We start from the raw sequence: 15,252 nt of genomic DNA on the forward strand, positions 1-15,252 counted from the left end.
ATAGTACATACCATTACAGGCAAGTCTGTGTTCAACTTCCTCATCTTTTCAATGGATGAATAATAACAATACTTCTGTCTTATCGTAGAGTATTATATTTGTCAAATGTGAAAATACTTTGTAATCTGTTAAGTGGTAGTAAACGTGAAATATACTATTATTAGAGGCCCTTTCTCCTTTAAGAGGCTGCTGCACAGAAACATGACACCAACAGATTTCAGATTTTCATATTCATTTTGATTCTAAAGCAGCACTTTACTAATAGCATGCACAGACAGATGATGGTTAAACAAAACACTCCTTTTTAGATAAAACACAAATGGTTCATGGAAAACTCGAGGAAGACTTCAATTACTTTCATACTTTTTTAAAGCAAGAGTATTATTTTCAAAAGACACAACAGCACATATGCTCGATTAATCTCAAATTAAAAGTACTATGACATGGGTCAGAGCAACAGACTATCGAATGACCAAAGATACAAAAACAAAGGAAAACATTACTAAGTGCACGAAACAATCTGAATTCCTGAAACACGCTAAAGCTAAAGGCCATAATGCTTTTTTCCCCCAATTGCCACCCCAGGCACTTGAAACTACGAACTGCAGTTAGTTTCAAACCACAATTAGTCCACATTGTAGTCTAAAGCATGTGGAGACACTGATCAAATAATTATTTTGAAGGAGGGAAGAGAGGTGGAAAGGTAACTTTCTAGAAAATGAGAAGTTAAAGGAAAAGCAAAAAGGTCAACATCTCTAAAATGTAAAATAACCAAAGCTGTATTAACGGAAGATAAATTTAGTGAGGAGTGCAAAACATGTATCTCTAGAAAGATGAAGAGCAAAGCTGGGTTCACAGATTTGCATTGTGGGGACCAACTATTTAAAGGTTCACTAGTATTTCAACACTTCAATGATGGTACCTTTCAAATTATTTAAGTATATGTGACCGTGATATTTTAAAGGATGGAAAAAAAAACTGATGTAGAAAAAAATTGTGGACAGTCTTGAAGGTATTCTGCAAGTTAAATTAGGATTTATCTTAATTGCAAGTGTGAGTATAAATATTGTGAGTATAAATATGAAATTTGAGTATCATATTTTTAAATAAAAATCTATTGATTGTGATTGTCAACAAACTATCAAATTATTCATATTCCCCCCCCTTATCAACTTAAGTTGACACTAAGAATAAAGTCTCAGGGACCATATCATATCTTATTAAAACTGTTGGGGAACTTTGCTCATATAGAGCAATATTTGCCATGTATACTCATTTAATTTCTCCCTCTTTTTGAAGTATTGAGCAAATAAAGTTGCAAGCCAAATCCAACAGAACAAAATTATTGGCAGGGTATGATATAACATCAAACTTCAAAATAGTGGATTTTGATTAAAACTAATTTTAAACAGATTTATTCAGTAGTGGTTTTGTACGTGTCAATGCAATTAAAGACAGAGTGATATTATGAGGTACATTTTACAGTTTGGTGCCCCAATTTTATCTCTGTATCACTTTACTACTTTAAAGCAAATTCATAAAACCTACACAATTAATATTAAAATTAAGACTTTAAGTCACAGAACACATTAATCTTGAAAAAAGATCGAGAACACAGCTATTAAAGGTTAGGAGTCAGAATCACTGGGAATAATGGGAAACAGTCTCAGCTGATTTTAGAAAAACCAATAAACAATATCATAGTGCTTTTTTTACTTTTTATTATTTTGGTGAGGAAGATTGACTCTGAGCTAACATCTGTGCCCACCTTCCTCTATTTTGTACATGGGACACGGCCACAGCATGGCTTGATAAGCAGTGTGTCGGTCTGTGCCTGGGATTCAAACCTGCAAACCCCAGGCCGCCGAAGCAGACCCTGCAAACCTAACCACTACGTCACTGGGCAGGCCCCCACAGTGCTTTTTATTTAATGACATGAGCAAGACTGCTTGACAAGCACTCCTGCTTCAGTTTCTTTTTTTCAATAGAAAGAAAATAACAAATAAAAGTAATTAGGATAAAAAAATTTTTTTAAACTAGTTCCTCCACTTTTCTTCACATGAAAAATATTAGCATGTAAAGCCTTTTGATAAGAGGAAAATGAAAACGATATTTTCCTAAAGCTAAAATTTCCTAAATATTTTGTATTTAAAATAGAGAAAAATATAAGACCTGACATTTGAATCAAATATTAAACCTCCTAGAGCAAGCTCACTGCTTCATGATTCAAAAGTAAGAAAGAGAGGCACAGAGAACATACAAATATACAACTGAATAATCTAAAATAAGATGCACCCTCTCCATCTGAAAAAATTATCTGAAAAAACTCTAATAACCAAAAACAATTCAAAGTCACATTTGAAACTACGAATAAAAATGCAAAATACGCACTGCTTTCATAGAAATAATATAGAATGTTTTCTACTGACTACTTTTAAAAGTTGGTAGTTATAGGCCTGAATGGAAAATAAATGTGAAACTGCAAATTGAAATTTTTAAAGGAAACTAAAAGACACGTGTAACAAACACCTTTAAAGTTGAATATTTACAACATGAAGAGCCTGTGTGTGTCCTATAAAATTTTGCCCTCAATTTTGGTATTTAAAGCAACCTATTGATAGAATAAGGGACAAACATAGAAAGAAAACCTTACTTGAGTAATGTGTATGAGACTGTAAAAAAACTCAACTCAAAAAACATTTAATAAGCAATATATGTTAGGTCCAACACTCCAATCAATAATGACTGTTAAAAAGCAAAATGTTCTCTCAATAAGTAACTTGAGCATAAAATAGCAGTTCTCACAGATAAGGCAATATTCTGAAACAGAAACATAATACTGATTCAAAATAGGCTAAGCCTAAATCTGCTACTTTACACAAAAAGAAACTTCCTAGGAATGTCTGAAAAGCAAATTCGCTTTGCTCTTATTTGATAACATTTTTTAAACCAATATGCTTGAAAAATTTGCACAAATTAATGCCATTTTCCTTTACAATAATTTCTCAATTTGCTTCAATAAATTCATTTTATCAATTGTACCTTTCAGCTCAAGAAAAAACCTAACATGTAGCAATGTTCACAAGAGAATACAGCCATGTCTGAAAATGTCTTTTTAAATTTTAATGGTAGAGATATGCCACTCTATCCTACTTTGATAATAGTCTAACTTTCCGTTATGAAACAGATCAGCATTCTTTGGCCGATATAATTCTTAGGCTCAATATATTTTTGATTTCTTCACTTTTTTTTTTTTCATTTAGCAAAGAAGATAGAAGAGTGAAACCTTCCATTACTTTAATAAAATGAATATAATAAATTGTAGCCAAATTCTGTTACAAAAGTACCTATGTAGTAGTCTTTAGGCCCTACACAGGAGATATGCATTTCATATTATTTTAGTAATCCATTTATTGATTGATTGATTGATTGATTGAAGAAGACTGGCCCTGGGCTAACATCTGCGCCCATCTGCCTCCACTTTATATGGGACACCACCACTGCATGGCCTGACAAGTGGTGCGTCAGTGCACACCCTGCATCCGACCCCGGGCAGGCAGCAGCGGAGCGTGTGCACTTAACGGCTACCCCATGGGCCAGCCCCCTTTTTCTTTTTTTAAAAAAATGTAATACTTTAGATTAAATGCTCATGTTGAAAAAGGGTTGGGCTTTTTGTTTGTAATGCATTCTTCCTCAAGTCATGCAATAGACATAAAGCGCAAATTCCCACGAATATAACTATAAATAACTATACTCATAAAAAAGCTCAATTCAAGTTGATAAGCTTTCAGTTTCCACCAATTTGAGATAAAACTCGTAATTTTCCCGATTGCATGAGGTAATAATTTTTACCTTCACTTGCTCAATCTGCACTTGCTACACAGGTACAATATACAGTGTACTACAGATACAGACTAGTAAAAATTTTTACATACGTCAGTTTATATGTATTAAAGTTTGGCACAAGTATATATGGTCATTTGGATTTTTCAGATTTACTTTTCAAGAAATAGGATATGCTTCTCTTACACAAAATGCAACGTTTCAACACAATACTATAATCGTCAACAATGAAATATTTAACTCAAGTAGAAGCACAATAAATGAAAAAAATTACATTTTGGTTGTTATTTTAAAAAATGTTGAACTAAACAAGAAACTATTGTGGGGGAGGGGTGGCTATTATAAAATTTTATACTTGAGCAATTCATCCTCCAAAGGTAGGCTGTTATATGCTACAAAAGAGAAAAAGGTTTTTCTATAATAAATAAATCTCTCTTAAAACATAATTGAAATGTCCCTTAAAATGGTTCCAGGATAAAAGCCACTAGGCAAATCATAATGATTAAGAAGAAAGGTTTTGGAGAGAGATCTGGGTTCAAATTCCTGTCCATACCACTTATAGAAACTTGTGAACTTCGGCAAGTTTCTTACTCCCTTTTAGCTACAATTTCTTCATCTGCAAGAGGTATTATTAGTACTGAGCCTGGCGTTTAGTAAGGGTTCAATAAGGTAACTATGATTATCATTGTCAAGACGAACGCGGAGGGGTGGGGGTGAGTGCGCCTCATTAGTGCAAAACTCACAAAAACTGCTACGGTTCTTGCTTTAAAACTCACTCTTTTCTTGCTTGGTAGTATAACTATTGGTACTTTTCTGCTGTTCAATTTTAGTGTAAAGGATTCTACAGAGGAAAAAGAAAAAAAAAAAAAAAAGCAAGAGGAGGGTTAAAAACCGAATTGTACAGGTAGCAAGACCCTGAACTCAGGCTAACCTCTGTGTGATGCAGAATCTGTCAGGCGACCGTCATCCTATCTTTCAAATATCCTACCGATTCCCCAGCCGAGTTGACGGGGAGTTAGGAGGATATTTCCTGGCATGTGCTTTTTAAAGCAAAATCACTTCAAGCAAAAGAAAATTCTACCACCCAGGACAGTACTAAAGATAATGAGTTCCTAATTATTTGTTGAATGAATCAATAAAGCTGTACATTGCAGACCAAAACTAACTTTCCAGGAAAACCGACTTACTGAACAAAATTCTCATCTTCTATGCTGACTGGAGTGCCTTTCCTCTCCAAGCGCTTCATCTTTAAACCTTTATCTTCACTTATTTAAAAAACCGACTGAGATAGGTATTATTATCCCTAAATTAATGAAAAAGGAGTGAGCTTTTAAAAACGGTCAGGTAAACTGCCTAAAGCTACATAGCCTGGAAGATACAGAAGCAGCCGGGATTCGAACTCACACCTCTACCGCTCCAAAGTCCAAGCCGTTTCCGCTACAATGAGCCTGCGCCTCCACTTGGCTCCCCACACCGTCCGGTAGAGAGAGAACGTTCATCAGCAAGCTTTTTTTTCCCTTCTCTGTTGCCAACCCTTCCGTTTCACAGCAGCTCCTACGCCGCGCTGTAAACTCAATCCTGCAACGGGCAAGGAGCCGCAGGACAGGCCGGAAGAAGGAAATCTGTTCTATTTTCAACGCCGGACGGAGGCCTGGCGCCACCGGCAGAAGCGACAAACACAGGCTGCGGGCCAGAGAGGCTGCAGCCCGCGCCCAGGTCTCAAGTTTTGGTCAAGGCCCACGTTCAGGCCCGGCGAGGGCAGGAGAGAAGGTTAGCCTTTCCTGCACCGTCGCCGCGGCGGGAGCACGGAGGACAAGGTCGCAGTGGCAGTAATCGTGCAAACGATAAACCCTAGAGCCCCTCTTCGGCCCGTTAAACGCACTTACTCGAGCGAAGTAATTCCAAGACACAAGGCCGGCACCGGCAACGGGAAGGACTCCTCTGTCCTCCAGCCCCAGGCGCTGACGGTGACGACATCGGGGCCGCGCCGCCAAGAGCGAAGGCCCCGCGCAAAGCCACGAGCCCGGCGCCCGCCGCGCGCGCGCTCACGGCTGGGGCGGGGCGGCGGCGCCGCTTTTACGCGTCACGGGCGGGGCGCTGCTTCTGGGCACCCGGGTTTGAAGATGTCGCGCCTGAAGGGCGTAGCGGAGCGGGAGTCCCGGGCCGGTTTCAGAGCTGAGAGGAGAGACGGCGGAGCGTCAGTTCCCCAGGGGCTGTTAAAGGCGGCGAGGAAGAGCGGCCAGTTAAACTTGTCGGGGCGGAACCTCAGTGAAGGTAAGATGCACAGGAGCGGCCCCTGGGCGTCCGGTCACAAAGCACCCGCCCCGGGCAGCCTCCCTTTGCTCGGGCCGGACTTTGGCCGCCTTTGCCCAGGCTCCCGGCGAGGATCCTCGTGCTCTGAATCAGGCGCTCGTCACGTTTCCGGTGGCTCGGTCAGCCGCTTCGGTCCTGCTTTCGCGCCAGGAATCTCTGGGGAAGGGACCCTGCTGGGAATATGGTCCACATTGAAACCGGGCGCTTGCTGGGATTCGCGCGTCCTGTGGGGTAAACAACTGAATGTGTGACTAAATTAGCCATCACGTGGTGGGCAAATACTTTGTTTTTTTGGCCCTCATCTTCCTTCTCTTAACTTCATCTCTCAGAGCGCTTACCAACGCTAAAATTGTGTATTGATCTGCTCCTTTGTGAACTTGGAGTGACAACCACTGTTCCCTGCCAGGGCTCTTCTGGGTGCACCTGGGCAGAGTCCTAAATACAAAGAATAATGAGCGTATTTCCTAAAGTGAGGATCAAAATAGATGCAATACAAAGTGAATTTGGGGCCATCCCGAAAAACCTGGTAAAGATCAACAAGCACAAATCTGGATACGATGAATGAATAATAGACGCTCTTCTGATTATCTGTTCTGTAAGGGAGGAAGTAGGAAGTGGGGAGAGAGAGAACATAGCATTCCTCCTGTAGTGTTTTTGTCTACTTACATTCAGGTTTTAGGCTATCTGGCATTAAAACCTTCCATTTTCCTTCTAATCGTTGCTTTTTTATTGTGCTGTGTATAGAGTAGACCAAGCAAACTAATGCTTCCTTGAATGAATGAAAGGATATATGACATTAACTCTCTGCTCTACCTGGAAAAGCTTTTAATCAATGAGAACATAAATATTTTAAAACTACAGATGTGCATATACACTTACTTTTCCCAAAGCCTGGAACATTTTCCTTGGTACCTGACTAAGGCTCACTGTTTTGCTTCCTGTAGGACTCTGTCACACCTCAGAGAGGCCCTTACTGACTACCCTGTCTAAAGACAGTTGTTAACACTCTGTTCTCTTACCTGTTTGACTTTTTTAATAGCATCTGTCACTATCAGAATTTATATTATATATTTGTTTGTTTGTTGTCTTCTGTGCCCTCTGACTAGAATGTTAGTTCCATGAGGTCAGGGAGCTTTGTTTTGTTCACTCTTGTATCCCCAGCACCCAAAATAGTGCTTGGTACATAGTAGATTCTTATTAAACATTTGTGGAAGGAATAAGTAAGTGAATGAATATTCCCAAATACTAAGTGATGTGCTGGAATGTACTTACTGATTGGACACAGATGACTTAATCTGTTCAAGTTTTAGAGAGCAAATGAATTTTGACTCTTAGCTCTGTGATGACATGGATCAGGGTTGTTTAGATTATTATTATATAAATGGAGCCTGACACAATACCTGGCACATATGAAGTACTCAAAAAATGATGTCGAATGAGTGAATGTACACTGTTTCATAGGAGAGAAAAGATATAAATGGGAGAGGCACATGGTATTTGTAGCTTATATATCCAAAGGAATCTTTGTAATCTAGAAGGTGTTTCTCTTTCTAGCTGTAGCCTTCAACTTCATCTCTTGTCACTCAGCCGTTGACACCCAAACTGCCTTAATTCTGAGCTATTATAGTCCCTTATGGGGCAGTGCTCCTTATCTCCATATCTTTGGTCATGTAACTTGAGATGCTTAATCTCACTGTGCCTTCTCATTTATAATGTGATAGTAGTAATAGGATTTACTAGGGTTTAAATGAGATAATACACGTGAAGTGCCTGGTACATAAAAAAAAGCACACAGCAAAAATTGGCTATTGCTGTTATCATTGCAGTAGCCTCCTAAGTGGTTTCCTGGATTTCTTGTTTTAAATCTCACTGTCTAAATCAGTGTCATTACCAAGAGTTATCTTTCCAAAACACAGATCTTATGTCATGCGTAACATTTAATGATTCCCATAGCCCGCAAGATTCACTATAAAGTTTTTAGTACAACATACAAAAGCCTCTTGAAATCTTGCCCCTAAGTACCTACAATGAGGTCTCCCATCTCTTTTCAGAATCCAATACTTTAACAATAACAATAATAACAAAAAATTATCTTTTCTCCAAACAACTGTACTTTAAAGTCTTTGTAGAACAGTTTAGATTTCCAGGAAATTTAGAACAGTGTAGGTTCTCAGGAATTCCAGAGACTTCCCAGATACACCCTTTCCCCAGCTTGTAGTTTCCCCTTTTATTAACATGTTGCATTAATATAGTACATTTGTTATAATTGATGAACCAATATTGATACATTATTATTAATTAAAGTCCATAGTTTACATTACTGTTCACTCAGTGTCGTACAGGTCTCTGAGTTTTGACAAATGCATAACGTCATGTATCCACCATTACAGTATCATATAGAGTAGTTTCAGTGCCCTAAAAAGCCCGAGCTCTACCTATTCACTCCTTACCCTGCTTCCCCTGAAGCCTTGGCAACCACCGATCTTTTTACTCTTCCTGTAGCTTTGCCTTTTCCAAAGTCATAATTGGAATCATATAGTATGTAGCTTTTCCAGACTGGCTTCTTTCACTAAGCCATGTGCATTTAGGGGTCCTCCATGTCTTTTTGTGGCTTGATAGCTTATTTCTTTTTATCACTGAATAATATTCTATGGTATGGATGTACCATTTTGTTTATGCATTCACTATTGAAGGACATCTTGGTTACTTCCAGTTTTGGGCAGTTATAAATGAAGCTGCTATTCGTATTCAGGTTTTTGTGTGGATAGGAGTTTTCAACTCATTTGGGTATAAATCTAGGAGTGCTATTGGTCGATCACATGGTAAGACTGTGCTTAGCTTTTGTTATTTTTAACCATTTTAAGATTGTACTGAGTCCTGCTTTTCTGACTTCTATTTGTACATTTTTCAGTGTCACTTGAAAAATCCGATTATTTTTAGTGGCTCTGTAATATACCATCTTATGACTACTATAATTTACTTAAACATCCACATAGTGTTAGCAGTTTTAAAGTCATCATTCTGAGTGTCAGTTCTATAACTTACTTAGAAAGGTATGCCCAAACAAAATAACGTAATAACCAACTTCAAAGAAGAATATTAAAAATATTCTGGAAATTTTGAGTGACAGCTCTTTTTACGAGCAGCAACATGAGAATATATCATCATTTGGTTCAACATAGATATTGCAGCTTTTTCAGTGCACCAGAAAAAATGAAGATGGGGTTGAAAAAGAGGTATTGATTGTTGCCTTGTGGTTGCATGACCACGGCAGGATAGTAGTGTAGGAATGTTTTTGGGTGATTCATCAAAAACTGAATGAAAGTGAAAGGTGCCAGAGTGTGGAACAAAAGAATGCTGTAAGTTCTTAAGGAAACCACACTATTGAACTGATAGGAAAATTGGTAAGTGAATAGTTTATTAAATAAGCCAACTAAATTAGTTTAGAAACTGTGTTATTTGAAAGGGAAATATGAGTGGAGGCTTGAAGAGAGCAGTTTGGTTAGTTTCTGTTTGTGGAATTAAGTAAATAGGTCTAGGGCTCCTAGGCCTCAAGATGTCATGCCATCTGTTTTAGGGTAATGAGAATTTACCTTATGCAGTATGCACAGTTGGTTACAACAGGATAAAAAGTGTAACATAAACCATATATTTACCAAGGTTTTGAATAACTGTCCTTAAATCTATATTAACTGTGTTCTGTTTTACTATTTGGCTTGACTCTGTGTTTTGACTACTTGTTGTCCTAATGAAATTTACTGTGATATTCTAAACAGCTAATAAGAATTAACCAAAGTATCCAGATTTTAATAACAAGTAATTCCAGAAAGAAACTATGCTTCCAGGTGAGTAGATCATCAAAACAAGCTAATTCTTAAACAATTCTTAGAGATGAAAGCAAGAAGAAAATGCTTTAATCTATATATAATGGCAGAATCCTGAGGTAAATGTTTAATTTTTAGTACACTCAAATCCAAGGAAGTCTACTTGTTTGGATTATAAAACAAGGAACTTGGTAATTAATTGAAAATCCCATTCCTATTTCTTGATCTATTAAAATAGTTCTGAACTATAGTGTCTCAGTTTCTTGAGATGTGTATCTCAAGTTATTACCAATGCCAAAGTTTGTTTAATAAATTAGTGCAAATTTAAACTTATCTCTCAATTAATGTCATGTTCACTCACTTGCATTTTAATATGTTTTTTTGAGTAGAAGAAAATTGGCATTAGCTAACAAGTGAGTGCCATCTGTTATAGATATTGTCACAGGAAAGATACAGATTGGGATGAATGGAATTATAGTTTCAGTGAAGCTTATCTTCACTAAAAAACTGAAGTTACCCTCAAGTTAAAGTAATAAATTCAAGAGTGTTTTTCCCTTAAAGTGATTGGTAAAAATGTTTCCCTTTTCATATGTTAAACATTGTTTCATTTTTTCTTACAGTAGCCTCCTGGACTTCAGGGAAGAACAGTTCTCTTCTGGCATTCTAACATAACAATGGCTCAGGTGTTCTAAACCACAAAGATATAGACCTCTGAATCAGCCTCAAGCTGCAGCTGACTTAATGCCTTCCATATAGCTTTTTAATTTTACTCTGGGGTGTATGTGTATATGTGTGCAAGTGTATTTTTTTCTTATTAAACTTTAGTCTGAAAGTGACACTGCAATATTGTGGTTTGTCAGTATGGGATTCTTTCTTTAATGAGGCCATTGGTGGCCATGAATAAACTACTACAGAGAAAATTGGAAAGTTGATCAATGAGCTTTCCCTGATCTTTTACATAGTGCATGATTTATTGGTTTATTCTTTCCAAGTGCTCATAATTGGGTAGACAGTTTAGTGAACAGCATTTGTAAGATAAGCTGTTATCAAAATATTACCCTGCACCTAGCAAAAGTGTTTTTGTAACTATGGTCGTTAGATCCCAGCATTTAAGTGACAGTGGGCTCCTTTTACTAAATCAACAAGGAAATCGGGACCAGAGATATTAAGTTATTGGTCAGTTTGATTAGTTGCACAGTTGAAACCAGAACCTTAGATCACTGACTCTTTTGTTAATGGTATGTCCATGATGTCATACTGTATATCATTGTTTAATATGTTTACTAAGTCTTTTAGAAAATGGGAATTGATATAGGCTGGGATATAGACCTTAATGGGAATGATTATGGTTTTCTGCCTTAAGGAAACAATTATTATCATATACTGTGGTTAATCATTATATCTATGGAAAGATCCAAAACAGTCAAAAGAGATTTAAATCTCATGATTTATTGCTCCTGTAGTTTACTGGCTACACCTTCTTTTATCCTTCATGTAAAAACCATTTTAAGCAAATTTTTTATTTCTTCTCTGTTTCTTCACCTACCAACTTCTAAGTATTATCTTCCCCAAATTAGACAGTTTTCTGCCATCAACCTTTTTGTGAGTTCCCATTTCTATAACTAGTTGTTGTCAGTGGAAGAAAGAGTAATATGCCAAAAAAACATGTGAAGAAATTTTTTTTCAGTGTTTGTTAAGGGCCATGTGGTCCATTGTGGAAGCCTTTAGTCACATATGGCTATTTAAATTTTAATTAACCAAAATGAAATAAAATTAAAAATCAACTTCTCCATTTACAGTCGCAACAAAAAGAATAAAGTATCTAGGAATAAATTTAACCAAGGAGGTGAAAGACCTATACAACGAAAACTGTAAGATATTATGGAAGGAAATCAATGATCACAAAGAAATGGAAAGATATTCCATGCACATGGTTTGGAAGAATAAATATAGTTAAAATGTCCATTCTACCTAAAGCAATCTACAGATTCAGTGCAATCCCAATCAGAATCCCAATGACATTCTTCATGGAAATAGAACAAAGAATCCTAAAATTTATATGGAACAACAAAAACCCCAAATAGCCAAAGCAATCCTGAGAAAAAAGAACAAAGCTGGAGGCATCCCAATCCCTGACTTCAAAATATACTACAAAGCTATAGTAATCAAAACAGCATGGTACTGGTACAAAAACAGACCCACAGATGAGTGGAACAGAATTGGAAGCCCAGAAATAAAACCACACATCTGCGGACAGCTAATCTTCGACAGAGGAGCTGAGAACATACAATGGAGAAAGGAAAATCTCTTCAATAAATGGTGTTGGGAAAACTGGACAGCTACATACAAAAGAATGACAGTAGACCATTATCTTTCACCATACACAAAAATTAACTCAAAATAGATCAAAGACTTGAAGGTAAGACCTGAAACCATAAAACCCCTAGAAGAAAATATGGAGGTTTTCTAAGACCTCTGACATAGGTCTTAGAAGGATCTTTTCGAATACCATGTCTACTTAGACAAGGGAAACAAAAGAAAAAATAAGCAAAAGGGACTTCATCAGTCTAAAGAGCTTCTGCAAGGCAAAGGAAATCAGGAACAAAAGGAAAAGACACCCCACCAACTGGGAGAAAATATTTGCAAATCATATATCCAACAAGGGGTTAATCTCCAAAATATATCAAGAACTCATACAACTCAACAACAGAAAAGCAAACAACCCGATCAAGAAATGGGCAGAGGATATGAACGGACGTTTTTCCAAAGAAGATATACGGATGGCCAACAGGCACATGAAAAGATGTTCAGCATCACTAATCATCAGGGAAATGCAAATCAAAACTACACTAAGGTATCACTTTACACCCGTTAGAATGGCTATTATCACCAAGACAAAAAATAACAAATGTTGGAGAAGATGTGGAGAAAAGGGAACCCTTGTATACTGCTGGTGGGAATGCAAACTGGTGCAGCCGCTATGGAAAACAGTATGGAGATTTCTCAAAAAATTAAAAAGAGAAATATCATATGACCCAGCTGTCACACTACTGGTATTTATCTAAAGAAGTTAAAATCAACAATTCAAAGAGACTTATGCACCCCTCTGTTCATTGCGGCATTATTCACTATAGCCAAGAAGTGGAAGCAACCCAAGTGCCCATCAACTTATGACTGGATAAAGAAGATGTGGTATATATACACAATGGAATATTACTCAGCCGTAAAAAAAGACAGAATCGTCCCATTTGCAACACCATGGATGGACCTTGAGGGTATTATGTTAAGCAAAGTAAGCCAGACAGAGAAAGACAAATACCATATGATTTCACTCATATGTGGAAGATAAACTAACACAAGGACAGAGAGAACAGTTTAGTGTTAGTGGTTACCAGAGGGGAACGGCGTTGGGGGCTGGGCACAAGGGGTGAAGGGGCACATTTATATGGTGATTGACAAATAATGTACAACTGAAATTTCACAGTTATAAACTATTATGACCTCAATTAAAAAAAAATCAACTTCTTTCACTTTAGCCACATTTTAAGTGCTCAACAGCCATATGCAGCTAGTGGCTACCATATTGAATAGCGCAGATATAGGATATTTTCATCATTGCAGAAAGTTCTGTTGGGTAGTGCTGCTTAAGGGTATTATCTTCCCTGTGAGAAGTATATGTACATGCCTCAATTTGTTTATTCATTCACTTGTTGATACATGCATATGTGTGCATACATATACATGTACATATATATATTCATAAGATTACTTTGATATATTACATCATCTCTTTTTAAAATTGGCCTTTTTTATTTTTAGTTAGCCTTATTGGGGTATAATTTACAGACAGTATGTGCATCCATTTTAAGTGTACAGTTCAGTGAGTTTTGACAAATATAAACAATTGTGTAACCATTACCACAATCAAGATATAGAACATTTCCAACACTTGAAAAGATCCCTTGTGCCCCTTTGCTCTCGGTCCACCCCCACTGCTAGCTCCACACAACCAGTGATCTGCTTTTTGTCAATATAAATTAGCCTCTTCTAGAATTTCATTTAAATTGAATTATACATTTGTAATTTTTTGTTTTAGGCTTCTTTTGCTTAGTATAATGTTTTTGAGGTTCATCCATGTTGTTTATATCAGTAGTTCCTTTTTATTGTTGAATAATAGTCCATTGTATGTATGTCCCTCAATTTGTTTATCCATTCACCTGTTGATAGTCATTTGAGTTGTGTCTAGTTTTTGGCTACTATGAATAGAACTGCCATGGGCTATCCAGTACAGTCTTTGTGTAGACATATGTTATCATTTCTCTTGAGTCACATACCTGAAAGTGAAACTGCTGGGCATGTAGTAATAAGTGTGTATTTAACCTGATAAGAGTTCACCAAACTGTTTGCCACTAGTAACATGAGTGATTCAGTTGCTCCACATCGTTACCAACACTTTGTATTGTCAGTCTTTTTAACGTTAGCCATTCTTGTCCTTGTGTTGTAGTATCTCCTTATGGTTTTATTTACATTTCCTTGATGACTAATAATGTTGAACATCTTTTCAACTCCTCATTAGCCATTTGTATATTTTTGCCAAGTGTTCAGTTTTTTTGTCTATTTTTTTATTGGTCTGTCTTATTGAGTTATAAAAACCTTTTATATTTTGGGGATACAAGTCCTTCTCAGATGTCTATCTATATTGATATCCATCTAATATATTCTCCCAGTCTGAGGCTTGCCTTATTTTCTTAATGATTTCTTTAGAAAAACATAAGTTTGTAATTTTGATTATTTATTTTCTTTTATGATTTGTACTTTTTCTGTACTAAGAAATTTTATCCATCCTGAGACTGTGAAGATTTTCTTCTCTTCTTTCTTTTAGAATGATCTTTCTTTTAGTCTGTGAGCTATTTGGAGTTAATTTTAGAGTGTGTAACAGGTCAAGTTTGAGGTTCATTTTTTTATCCATATGAATTCACAGTTCCAGGACCATTTGTTGAAAAGACTATTCCTTTCTCATTAAATTATCTTGGTGCCTTTGTTGAAAATCAATTACAATATTTTATTGCCTGGAATTTTTTCTGAACTCTTCTTTTCTGTTGATGTGTACGTCTGTCCTTATGCTAATTCCACACTGTCTTGATAAGCTTTATGGTAAGACTTGAAATCATTTACTATTAAGTCCTACAACTTTCTTCTTCTATTTCAAAATTGTTTAACCTGTTTTGGTTCTTTTGCATTTCAATAACCATTTTAGAATCAGCTTGTTAAG

General features: G+C 36.8%; 2 protein-coding genes and 1 long non-coding RNA gene across 8 annotated transcripts in view; 2 read left to right on the forward strand and 1 right to left on the reverse strand.

The window, feature by feature from the left end:
• The window catches only part of SRSF11 (serine and arginine rich splicing factor 11), a 44,263-nt gene extending 38,429 nt beyond the window's left edge, over positions 1-5,834 (reverse strand). For 2 of the 5 annotated variants that reach the window (XM_087449162.1, XM_087449147.1), the window contains exon 1: positions 5,730-5,815. The gene's annotated coding sequence lies outside the window, so the exon portion shown is untranslated. Of the gene's footprint in view, positions 1-5,247; positions 5,676-5,729 lie in introns of those variants that run through there. The other 3 variants (XM_087449169.1, XM_087449163.1, XM_087449156.1) reach the window with 3 other exon arrangements.
• Positions 5,835-5,922: 88 nt separating this feature from the next.
• LRRC40 (leucine rich repeat containing 40) overlaps positions 5,923-15,252 on the forward strand; it is a 60,963-nt gene continuing 51,633 nt past the window's right edge. Inside the window, exon 1 of one of the 2 annotated variants that reach the window (XM_087449111.1) lies at positions 5,923-6,117. In XM_087449111.1, the coding sequence (XP_087305237.1) occupies positions 5,967-6,117 (151 nt within the window). In that variant the 5' untranslated portion in view covers positions 5,923-5,966. The remainder of the gene's footprint in view (positions 6,118-15,252) is intronic. The other variant, XM_004431488.3, reaches the window with a different exon arrangement.
• On the forward strand, positions 9,936-10,818 carry LOC147918095 (uncharacterized). The gene is made up of 2 exons (XR_015556401.1): positions 9,936-10,001; positions 10,601-10,818. It is a non-coding gene; the product is annotated as an uncharacterized LOC147918095 (long non-coding RNA).

This window comes from Ceratotherium simum, chromosome 2, assembly GCF_057802395.1.
Source record: "Ceratotherium simum simum isolate JZ-2026a chromosome 2, ASM5780239v1, whole genome shotgun sequence".
Classification (NCBI taxonomy): domain Eukaryota; kingdom Metazoa; phylum Chordata; class Mammalia; order Perissodactyla; family Rhinocerotidae; genus Ceratotherium; species Ceratotherium simum.